This window comes from Coregonus lavaretus, assembly GCF_964263955.1.
Source record: "Coregonus lavaretus genome assembly, chromosome: 17".
In the NCBI taxonomy this organism is placed as follows: Eukaryota; Metazoa; Chordata; class Actinopteri; order Salmoniformes; family Salmonidae; genus Coregonus; species Coregonus lavaretus.
Window position 1 is genome coordinate 7648831 of NC_140004.1, and position 12498 is coordinate 7661328.

General features: G+C 42.0%; 2 protein-coding genes across 4 annotated transcripts in view; one reads left to right on the forward strand and one right to left on the reverse strand.

Moving 5' to 3' along the window:
* Positions 1–349: 349 nt before the first annotated feature.
* On the reverse strand, positions 350–9384 carry LOC311144870 (uncharacterized protein). Its single transcript, XM_084181030.1, has 7 exons — positions 9326–9384; positions 7283–7413; positions 2482–2646; positions 1800–1974; positions 1458–1502; positions 902–1007; positions 350–592 (listed from the first exon to the last, which is right to left on the reverse strand). The coding sequence occupies exons 3-7, from the start codon at positions 2483–2485 to the stop codon at positions 533–535; spliced, it is 390 nt and encodes a 129-aa protein (XP_084037156.1). The 5' UTR covers positions 2486–2646; positions 7283–7413; positions 9326–9384; the 3' UTR covers positions 350–532.
* A 79-nt stretch (positions 9385–9463) lies between these two features.
* LOC311144866 (ras GTPase-activating protein 1-like) overlaps positions 9464–12498 on the forward strand; it is a 70588-nt gene continuing 67553 nt past the window's right edge. Inside the window, exons 1-2 of one of the 3 annotated variants that reach the window (XM_084181021.1) lie at positions 9738–10080; positions 10326–10934. In XM_084181021.1, coding sequence (XP_084037147.1) covers positions 10402–10934 — 533 coding nt within the window. In that variant the 5' untranslated portion in view covers positions 9738–10080; positions 10326–10401. Of the gene's footprint in view, positions 10935–12498 lie in introns of all 3 variants that reach the window. The other 2 variants (XM_084181020.1, XM_084181022.1) reach the window with 2 other exon arrangements.

The following is a 12498-nucleotide window of genomic DNA, read 5'->3' on the forward strand; positions in this document are numbered from 1 at the left end:
GTGAACGGAGTAAAAGGTAGTATGCATGTAATAATAAATAATAATATGCCATTTAGCAGACACTTTTATCCAAAGCGACTTACAGTCATGCGTGCATACATTTTTGTGTATGGGTGGTCCCGGGGATCGAACCCACTACCTTGGCGTTACAAGCGCCGTGCTCTACCAGCTGAGCTACAGAGGACCACATGTGTGCTATGCCTACTGCTTCCAGAATTTATAATAAACTTTTACAGTAAATGTCATTCTATCTGGACCATGGATGACAAAGCTGACAGTTTTAAACATATGGCTCAGTTGGTATGAGCAATACGAATACTTATATGCCAAGAAAAACAAAGAATGTGTAGATTGTTTAAAAATTGTATTATCTTTATTAACAATATTATGAATAGGATGTATACATACTGTACATGCAACCAACTGATTGCAGCATTACTGCAACAAAGAAGGCAAGTGACAAGGGGAGAAAGTAGAGAACTTGTCTGTCTGCCCTTTATTAACCACCAAAAAATTAATAAGAGGATTTGTTCTACTTCAAATGTTCATCAAGTTGGGAGATGTCCAATGTCACCAGGGTGTCTGGGGTTATCTGGAACACAAATGTATGTATTATGACTCATTATAACCAACTGCATATTTAATGTCCAGTTATGAAATTGACTAAAATACTAACATACTGCCATGCAGTTAAATACTATCACACGCATAACACATAAACAAAACAATTCATTTTACTTTCATTCATCTTTCTGTCTCACATAAACAGCAGGTAGATTACTTATCCTCATGAGATGGAAGCATTTCATTTCAATATACTGGACACTTAATTTCAACATATTTGTGTGACTTAATCCCCACCATTAAAAACAAAGCAAACAACCACATTTTTATGACTCACATCTGACACCAGCATGGCGTGGGCAAGAGTGTCAGTTATGGGTCCCACTGACCCAGCAACTGCAGGACTCTGGGGGCCCGGGGGGTCCAGGCAAGACAGGCAGACCCTACCCCACAAAAAACACAAGAGAAGACATCTTGATTTTTGTACACTTCATTTTGGCCCATTCTACTCCTCACCTTCCCATGCATGCAAATGGTCCCCAGTGCCAATAAAGAAATATAAACTGCTGAAAGATGTCGTAAAGGACAACATAGCTAAAAAGGAACATATAAATTCTTAGGTTAGACAAAATACAGCAAGGAATGTGTTCAGCTCGACATTAGCTAATTCTTTACACGCAAATTGACTTCAAGTGCAAATTGCGTTCCACTTGGAGATTCGGACACTGTGGGCTACTTCAGTCAAGGTTTGGTCTTGAATACAAACATCTGTAATGGGTTCAGGGTTGTTTATACGAGTGACAGGTGTAGTGGACTACTAGCTGAACCAGCAAGGATAATGAGTAAATATATGGCATTTTGGTTATCAGTTGAGTGAAGAGAAGTGGACCCACCAGAAAAGTATCCAAGGCAGGATACCCAGAAGAAACCACAAAGGTCTGAAACAAAGAATGTGAAATTGCTAATTCTACATCATAGCAGTTATATGGCCCATAGCATTTCCCCTGCATTCACAAACAGGTAGGCACTACTACTTTGTAGCTCAGCCCCCTCAACACCTCCCCTACAGTAATGTAGCTGAAATTTGATTGGTCTCAACTCAACATTTCGGTGTCAACAACCCTGTTTTTGTTGTTGCTTCAGGGTCTTCGATAGTTGCAATGTGGTTGCAGAAGCATATTTTGGACAGACTTTTGAAAATGGCCATCAAATGACTGGGGAGAATGTAGACCCACCGGCTGATCAGGTATGGATGTAACAAGGGGTCTGGGGGGTCCCGGAGGTCCACTGGGGCCCGGCTGGCCCTCGCCACTTCTTGGGGGGGCTGGAGGTCCACTGGGGCCCGGCTGGCCCTCACCATATCTGGATGGGACTGGAGGTCCACTGGGGCCCGGCTGGCCCTTGCCACATCTTTGGGGGATTGGAGGTCCACTGGGGCCTGGCTGGCCCTCGCCACATCTTTGGGGGATTGGAGGTCCACTGGGGCCTGGCTGGCCCTCGCCACGTCTGGGGGGGACTGGAGCAATGTGCAAAAGGACTATTGTTAAGTTACACTAATAGGCTATCAAGAAAGATCTGAAAGATTAATATCAAAGGCGTATATTGAATAACAAGGCAAAACCATAAGTTACACGACATTACTGCCATTAATAAGGCATTATTCTACACATGATCAGAGAGGGAGAGAGACATTAACCCCTTTATCAAAAGAGCAACTTCTATCTACAAAAATCTATTATTGTGCAGTGCTTCCCTTACTTATTTTTCACACAATAAAACCTCTTGCATACAGTTGTTAAGAGTCATTTCAGGGGCCGGCCTACAATATCTATTCAGTTATCTCAAGTAATAATTTCATCAGAAAATTGAACAATAACAAGATAGAATGAGACAAAGATGTCATTAATTTACACCTACTCATTTCAAATTTGAAGTCCCCTGCCTTTGCCAGTATGTCTTCCAGCCGTTTCTTTCCAAAACATGACGGTCGCTTGATGGTTAACTCATGCCCCAGACATCTAATGACGATGGTCCACTCCTCACAAGAGCGGTAGGGGATCCGACCTTTTCCACCACATTCATCTAACAGGGAAGACACAGAGAGCTTGGCATAGATAACATACATACATTCTGTATATATCAAATGTTACATACTACATTACTGGTAACACTAAATGTATCCGTAATCTATTGATGTGACTAAATGTATCTGCTGTTTGCTATTGTGAGAAAGGAAATCACTTTAAACATACTAAATTTAGAATTGAAGACGTCTTTAACTGCCTGAACTAGATCTGCTTGGCTCCTCCGACCCTCCTGTGGTCCAGTTGTGTTTACACCTATGAACAATTAAAATGTCATGGTGCAGAATGACACTTGACATAATATAGGACAAATATAAGCACCCACCTATTATTATTATTATTATTATTATTATTATTATCATCATCATTACATTGTCTGGCTTTTAATCTGTTTTTCAATAGTACTTTACCTACAAAGGAAAGGTCCAATTCAATATATCTAGCCACTGGGATTTTTGCCCATTCTTAAAGGCAAAACTGCTCCAGCTCCTTCAAGTTGGATGGGTTCCGCTGGTGTAAAGCAATCTTTAAGTCATATCACAGATTCTCAATTGGATTGAGGTCTGGGATTTGACTAGGACATTCCAAGACATTTAAATGTTTCTCCTTAAACCACTCGAGTGTTGCTTTAGCAATATGCTTAGGGTCATTGTCCTGCTGGAAGGTGAACCTCCGTCCCAGTCTCAAATCACTGGAAGACTGAAACAGGTTTCCCTCAAGAATTTCCCTGTTTTTAGCGCCATCCATCATTCCTTCAATTCTGACCAGTTTCTCAGTCCCTGCCGATGGAAAACATCCTCACAGCATGATGCTGCCACCACCATGCTTCACTGAGGGAATGGTGTTCTCGGGGTGATGAGAAGTGTTGGGTTTGCGCCAGACATAGCGTTTTCCTTGATGGCCAAAAAGCTCAATTTTAGTCTCATCTGACCAGAGTACCTTCTTCCATATGTTTGGGGAGTCTCCCACATGGCTTTTGGCGAACACCAAACGTGTTTGCTTATTTTTTTCTTTAAGCAATGGCTTTTTTCTGGCCACTCTTCCGTAAAGCCCAGCTCTGTGGAGTGTACGGCTTAAAGTGGTCCTATGGACAGATACTCCAATATCCGCTGTGGAGCTTTGCAGCTCCTTCAGGGTTATCTTTGGTCTCTTTGTTGCCTCTCTGATTAATGCCCTCCTTGCCTGGTCGGTGAGTTTTGGTGGGCGGCCCTCTCTTGGCAGGTTTGTTGTGGTGCCATATTCTTTCAATTTTTTTTAATAATGGATTTAATGGTGCTCCCTGGAATGTTCAAAGTTTCTGATATTTTTTTTATAACCCAACCCTGATCTTTACTTCTCCACAACTTTGTCCCTGACCTGTTTGGAGAGCTACTTGGTCTTCATGGTGCCGCTTGCTTGGTGGTGCCCCTTGCTTAGTGGTGTTGCAGACTCTGCGGCCTTTCAGAACAGGTGTATATATACTGAGATCATGTGACACTTAAATAAAGTCCACATGTGTGCAATCTAATTATGTGACTTCTGAAGGTAATTGGTTGCACCAGATCTTATTTAGGGGCTTCATAGCAAAGGGGGTGAATACATATGCACGCACCACTTTTCCGTTATTTATTTTAGATAATTTTTGGAAAACAAGTAATTTTTTTCATTTCACTTCACCAATTTGGACTATTTTGTGTATGTCCATTACATTAAATCCAAATGAAAATCCATTTAAATCACAGGTTGTAATGCAACAAAAGAGGAAAAACGCCAAGGGGGATGAATACTTTTGCAAGGCACTGTAAACATTACAGAATACCCAAGTCGACTGTTTTTTGGTGTGACATGCGTCACCTAACTGTGATTGCGCCCAGGTGCGTCTCGTTATTGGTGGGTGGGGTTTTCCCTATACATTTCCAGTGTTTCCCAGTGGCCAGAAGATTTCCATTATTTGTAAAGGTTGGAGTGCCTTGAGAGGACAAGAGAAGTGAAGGTGACTTAGACTAAATTTCCAGTAATTGCACCCTGGTAGTTGAATCTTAAGTATGGCAAAAGTATGACCTCCAGCCAGGATCAGCTCTCCTTCTCCCTGGGCATGCCTCCCTAAACCTATGCATTTTGTATGTATTGCTGTTTCTAATTTAAAGTGAATGCTAATAAGTATATATTGGTGATAGGATCATTGTATGAGCGTTAGCGCTGAAGATTGTGTGATATTATTGCGGAGCGCTCCAATGGTGATTATAGAGATATTACTCTCCAATATTGGTGCTGAAAGATATTGGTGCTTCAGAAAATAAATCTACTGTCTATTTGTAATCTAGCTCAGGCACATCAGATACAACTAATTGCATTAGGCTGTATCAAGGGCTTTGTGATTCGTTGGCCAGTCAATTCAGGTGTGATAGGGCCGGGCTGGATAAAAATGCTTTCTTACTGTTCACTTGGAAATGAATTACGAAACATGGCAACACTTTGTACTTACTCCTATGTAACCGCTATGCAATTACAGTAAAGCGGTATTGGTTGTTAGATAACAGCACAACTCCAGCCAACATGTTTCAGAACAATGTTGATACTGCATTTATCCCTGTGTACTAGTTATATAGATTTGAGGGCAGCTTGATGTTGTGTGACTAGATACACTGTCATTCCTACTTACATAGACATCCATCTCACAGCTGCTGAATGATTATGGAGTGATAAGTGATTTGTAGTGAGCCGCATATTTTTAAGTAATAGATTTCTGAACACATTTCACTTATGATTCAAACCATGGACGTCATTCCTGTAAATCACTCATTAATGTGCAAAAACCTTCCTCAACCATGAATGCTTATTGTCAGAAGAATCCATATTCCCCCTACCCCTGGGCGAGATCATGCAACGTCACAAAGTTCACTTCCACTGCTATGCTGAGGACACTCAGCTCTACCTCTCCACCAAACCCACCACTCCCCTCCCTCATCAGCTGCCTTCACGACATCCGGAGCTGGATGAGGATGAACCTCCTCAAAATCAACAGCAACAAGACAGAGGTCATGCTCATCAGCTCCAAATCCACTCTCTCCAAGCATCACCACAGATGGTTTCCCAGTCCCTCTGTAAACACAAGTCAAAAGCCTCAGTGTCTCCCTGGATAGTTTCCTCTCTTTCAAGCCCCACATAAAAACCAGCACCCGGACAGCATTCTTCCACCTTCGCAATATCTCCAGGCTCCACCCCTTACTGTCACACTCCAGCACCGAAACCCTTATCCATGCCTTCGTTACTTCCCGACTAGACTACTGTAACACTCTCCTCACCAGATCCCCACCAAACTCATCAATAGACTCCAACTGGTTTTGAACTGCTGCCAGAATCCACACCAGCACCAGATCAACTGAACACATCAAACCAATCCTGGCTCCCTGTGCAATCCTGTATTAACTTTAAAATACTCCTCCTCACCTACAAAGCCCTCCACAACCTGGCACCCACCTACCTCTCTGACCTTCTCCCAATATATGCCCCCTCCCGCTCCCTCCGCTCCTCCTCTGCTGGTCTCCTTGTCTCCCCCCCATTCCACCATGGGTGCCCGGGCCTTTAGCTCCTATTCCCAACCCTACCACCTTAAACCAAACCCTTACCCTAAATCGGGTACCCTACCACCGTAAACAAAACCCTTACCCTAAACCGGGTAACCTACCACCTTAAACCAAACCCTTACCCTAAACCGGGTAGCCTACCACCTTAAACCAAACCCTTACCCTAAACCAGGTTTGTATCCTCTTCCCAACCCCTCCCTCTTTTTATCTGTCCTATTTTGTCTGGTCCTTTGATTTTAAATTGTTTCGATTTTATATTGCACTGTTGATTGATGCACTTAATTGTATGACTTTATGTATCACACTTCATTTTATGTAGCCCTACTTTTAATGTAAGATATCCTTGAGTGTCCTGAAAGGTGTCCGCCAAATTAAAATGAATTAATATAATTGTTTAAATAATACTCTTACTTAAAAAAAACCTTTAAAAATAATCCAGAAGGAAACAGTTTTATTTGAAATTAGGAATATATCATTTTTTTTTTACTTAAAAATTATTATTGTGGAAAGATGCATTATGGAATGGAGAGGTGAAAGTGATAGAGCAATTCTCAACATTTCACATCAGAATGACCTCTCCATACCTTTTTTATGTTGGAATAAACATTAATCTGAGAATACATACCTTTCCCCTTCAACACCTCTGCGCAAAACAAGTTATAGGCAGACCGTAATTAAACATGATTTTACGCTTTTGCCTGATCCTGCCTAATCTGCAGTGTTTTAGGTGGTGGATTGTTAATCATTTTTTTCACAATATTTTAATAATACAGTGGGTTAGGAAAGAAAACACTTGGCCTGGGGTCGTTCAGTAGTCTTGTGCTGTGGTGGAATGTCTCCCCATTATGCTTGCACCAATCCAATGCTTTTAAATGCATGAGGTGAAATGAAAGTGTGAACACTTCTGGATGCAGGGTATCAGAACGCAGCCTATTTCTTTCCCCACTCTCCCCAAAATCAATTTGTCCCCCCAATCCCCTCTTGCCACTAACCCCTCAAACTCCACCAACCCTGTAGTCACATGTCCCTAATTCCACCTCCCTCTCACCCCCACCCTCCATTTCATACCTTAACTACAGACACAGGTAGTCATGTAGCTGCTGCAGCCTCCGTCACCAGGGCTGAGGACCTCCTTTTCATACCCCGTTCATGATAAGACACAAGGATGCTCCTGATGTTATCCCTTATGAGGTGTCTTCCTACAACAAAGATATATTCAATATTAAATTGTAACATGGGTGTATGTAAGTGTTTCCTAGTCTTTGAATAAGAGCCTTCAGGCCTTTTGGTCTAACTGACAGGGGATTAGCCTTTGCCAACAAGACCAAATGCCCTTGGTCAGGGCAGTAGTCTTTTCATTATACTTCACTCACATAGATAGCCTACTGCAGGTTACAATATGAAGCAAATGAAAAGCACTTAAAGCGGCAATCAGCTGTAGAATAAATTAAGCTTCTTCCATGTCCCTGTTTCGGTAAAAAGCTATGGGACGGGGCTGGAAAAATGTTACCACTCTCAAATTCTTAGACAGAGCTATGGATGCAAGGACTGACCATCCATGATATAGCTTTAGGCTATACAGTGTTTGTTTACATTTACTTTGTTTACAAATATTGGAGTAAAAAACAATCTTATATTTGGGGTTCTGGTGGGTTATGACAGTTGAACTAAGCTCATTAGGCATTTATAAGTTATTTTCTTCAAGAATCAATGGGTACATATCATTAATTTATAAGTCCAAAGATGTATGTAGAAACTGCTGATTTCCCCTTTAAAAGCCTAATGACAAGTAGTTAGCTAATCTGATTAAATATTTCACCTGTTGAACTGTTTTACTTATTATTTTGACCAGAGGCGATTTTAGCATGTAAATCTTGGTGGGGAAAAAATGTATTATATTTATTATATATTTATGCAGCAGCATGCAAGACATTTTTGGACACACCTTGTTGTGCTGTGCTCACTTGAACAGGAAGGTGGTGCAGCGGTCCTTTGTGGGCAAATTTTGTCATCAAAGTCTGGTATTCTCTGGATTTATGGGAACTTGGTAAAAAAACAAGGTCGATTGATGATGACGTCAGTGATCTTCGGGTCGTAGCTCTAGAAAGAGGCCTGAGTTCCGGATTTACAATTCCAAGTTGGATGACCGTTCAAAACGTATTTTCCCAGTCGGAGCTCGTTTTTTCCCCCGAGTTCCCAGGTGTCTTGAACTCACTGAAGTCAAGTTTTCGCAGTTCTGAGTTAACAGTTGTTTTGAGCGCGACACAAATCATGCTTCATTGACAGCATGGCCAATGTTGAATGTTTATCATTTTAAATTTGGAAAAGAGACCCTTAATCCCAGATTTGGGACAACACAGCCACTCCACTGAATAGCAGGCTAGTGATTGCTTTGCAATGCTTGCAGTTAGCCACTGATTCCTTTCAAACCACTCATTGTTGAATTTGCGATTTCCAACTTGTTGTGTAATGTTTATGTCCAATGGCCGATGAGCACTGATACGTTTTAACTATAATTTCTCTTCATATGACAAGGACTAAAAAGGATTTGCCAGTAGATTGTCGACTTGATTCATAATGATGACTGCTAGCTATGATTTTAAAAGTATGATGTTGACATGATCAGTCCAATCAAAGCTACTTTAGATATCATGTGATTTGATGTCATTTTATCTGTGGCCAACAACCTTGAGCCTTCTTGGATGGGCACTTCTAATGTAACTCTATGGCAGCCCCCCCAAAAAAGAAATTGGGGCTCTGCCCCACCTGCCCTGAATGACAGGTCGCCCCTGATCTTGAGAAAAACATTCAAGGGAATTGTTGAACATACCTTCCAGTGATGGGCGAAGTCATCATTGAGTGGGAACAGAGAAATTACATGTAACTACAATGTGATGAGGATAGCTAGCTAATCTTTTTTTATTGGTAGCTACTGTAACTACAATTATTTTGGCAATACTAGCTAACTCAGAGGCTATGAAACTATGAAAATCAGGGTCTAAACAGCTAAGTTATAATTCAAGCATGCTTTTATAAGAATCATGCTAAATCTAAATACGATAGACTATACTTGCCAATGACAAAAGTAAGTTGTAGAGGAACTTTCCTTACCTGTAAATATTACACGGTACACTCCCGATCAAAAGCTCAAAGACAATTTCCCGCAAAACCCAGGAATTTCACACTAAAAACTCCCGGGGAACGTTGGGTTTGGCTTCTATGATGAACATGCGCACGCAGTCTCAGTTAAAATCACCATTGAAAGGGTCGCGTATCACACAGTACGATGTGTGGTTCTGAATCACTATTCAAAGGTAACGCGTACCAAACATACCATATGAATGGTAGCTATGATGATTTCCTCCTTTTAATGGGGTGATTGTAGTGTAATCGGGTGTCCATTTAGAGACAGCTTTGAGACTACTTTTTACTTCCTGACCACCGATAGCAGATATCATGGATGCAGCTCGTGCAGTGCATTTACTCGGTACTCCCTTGGCTGGGCCTGCGCGTTAGCGAGCACTCACCCGGAGCGGAGTGGGGGAGAGGGAGGGAGCGAACAGCGGCGGCAGCAAGCCTCCAGCTCGGTAATCGAGAAAGAAGTGCTGTAATTTCCTCACTTGGTGGGGTACATCGGTTAAACTAAGTCCACCAGAGGCTCAGGTGACAGAGGGGGCCGTTTGTGGTGGCAACGTGAGACATTTGGGAACTCCGTAGGCGCAAAACAACAACAGCACAAATACAGGATTTCACACACAGGCAGTGACGACAAAACAATACTTACCGACAAGTAGACTGCTGGCAGCCGAGGGAGCAGGCAGGACTAGGGAAAAAGGAATTAAATACGTAATCTGCCTCTCCTTCAGGTATTTAAACGTTATTTTCAAAACCTCAATTCTAGCTGAACTTTACTCTCATGAAAATGAAGACTTAGACAGAGCAAATCGTATCTTCATAGCTAGCTACTGTAGCTAACTAGCTTTGGCTAGAGTTTAGCTAACGAGTGTGCGTTATTAGCTAGCGTTTGCTAGCCACTAACTAGCGCTAACTGGCTACTGTAAACGTGTTTTCCAATAAACTTTTGGTGTTGTTTTTTTACCAACCCAAACAGCGAGGGGGTGCTGCAAGACTAGAGGGGAAGGGCAGGTTCCCTTCTTGACTTATTCCCCTCTACGCATTTTCCTAAAATGATTGCTGCGGAGGTCAGTAGCGAGGATACGGGCTCTGTCTCGACAGGGGTGGCAGGCGGCGGAGGCCCAGAGCCGGCCCATTATTCGTATTATCCCAAGCCGACCAGAGTGCGGGTCACTGATTTGGGCCAGGGAGCTGCAACAAACCTCCGCCACCCGTCGAACACCTCCCCGGACTCCCCCCCTGATATAAGTATGATTTACCCCGTGTCTGGAGGAGAAATTGCCGGACCTGCCTTGTCTGCTACAGGGAGTGGCGGACACGCATTTATTCTAGGACCAATAGGAACAAGCTCAGGGACCATTGGCAGTGTGTGCTACTCCCCCACCTCGGAGGGATCCGGCATCCGGATGTCACCCACCTCAGCGGGTACCGACGGGCCGAGTGTCTTCCCCCCTCTGCCACCGCCTCCCCCACCGCCTCCAGGCTACGGGGGACTCGGAACTGTGGATGAAAGCGACATGCAGGATGGACCTGAATACGAGGAAGAGGAGGTGGTCTTCCCCCTCTCAGCGCCGCCCACGAACCAGTACGGAATCTTTTTTATATTCACTCAAATTGTTCTGTGTATTGTTCATTGACGCCAAGTTAGCAAACCAAAATAGTGTTTTAAAACGACCTGGGTATATTTCCTTCCTGCTGCGTCCATCACCAGTGCTCAAGTTTCTATTCAACTTGTTGCAGCTGATGCAAATTAAGGGGCTAGATGTTAGGGTCAGGATGTTCCAAGTAACCTAGGCTGTTGTTAATCATCAATCTAGCCAAGTAATGAATAACGATATACCTGACCTGAAAACAATTACCATTAATCTCATAATGTAGAGAAATATTTGCATACTGGTTAGCCTATTTTCCCAACTAAGCCAGTTCACTTGCTTACAATGATGAATGCAATATCATTCCCGGAATAATTGTAATGCATTTCTATCAAGGCCACACTAAAGTTCTTTGGCCAGCCTGTGGCAGGTATAGCATAGCAGATGTGAAACCTACCTATCTAGCACCTGTCAAATGTTTTTGCTTCATCATTCTGAGCTCCAATTAGGATGTTCTTTTAAACCACATAAGCATGTGGTCATAAACAAAATGTTCATTGACTATGGTTTTCTAATTGGTGTTCTCATGAAATAATTAATCTCACGTGCCTCTTCTGAATAAGGCTAGCCCATGCCTTTCATCCACAGAGTTGAGCTCAGACTACACAAAAACAAAATGTATTTGGATCGACATACTTACATTTTGGACAGTAGTTACACCTAATGGAAACAGATTATTTGTACATGAAATTATTAATACAGATCTACTTTTAAAAATTGTTATTGAAACACTTGAATTGAGAAATAATAATTTGAAATTAATGTTATCAGTTTTAGCACTTTGAGTTGTTTGTCCTAACTACTAGGCCTAAATGAAAAATGCACTTCTTTGCATTCAAAAGTTATTTCCAAATAACAATGGTATAGTGAAGGGAGCTTTGTGCTCCCATCTGCTTCTTTCTCTTCTATGAGCTTCTCTGCCAGCTCCTACGCCAGCAGTAAACAGTATAGTACAGTGAACTAACTAACAGACCAGTTTAACTACAATGACAGTGACTGTTACATAAACGTTCTACTTTTTACCTGTGGTTGTTTATTTAACTTAGTTGAATGCACTGACTGAAGTCGTTCTCGATAAGTGTCTGCTAAATGATAAATGACCAAAATGTCAATGTACAAATGTACGGTTGCAAAGCTCTAATGAGCTCTCTAATGAGCTTTGCTCCCCCAAAATACTCTCTTTGACCAAAGGAAATTTGTTCAATTAATTTCTACATGAATTAATCTGGTACACATCAAGTTCCACAGAGTTAAAGGGATAATCCACCCCCAGAAATAAGTCATGAAACTCCTGTCAATTTTTTAAGCCTATGTTCTATCAGTTAAAAAAAAAAAAGCCCATGATTTCACTTCTAAGTGGTCCATCTGTGAAATCAGGAAATTGTGTAGGAATGCATCATAGCTCCATGGTTCTAGTCACTGGAGATGGTATGTTATCCCCTATCACATTTCATAACGCTTTTAAAACCATTACCTGCACTCCAGATCGCCAAATCA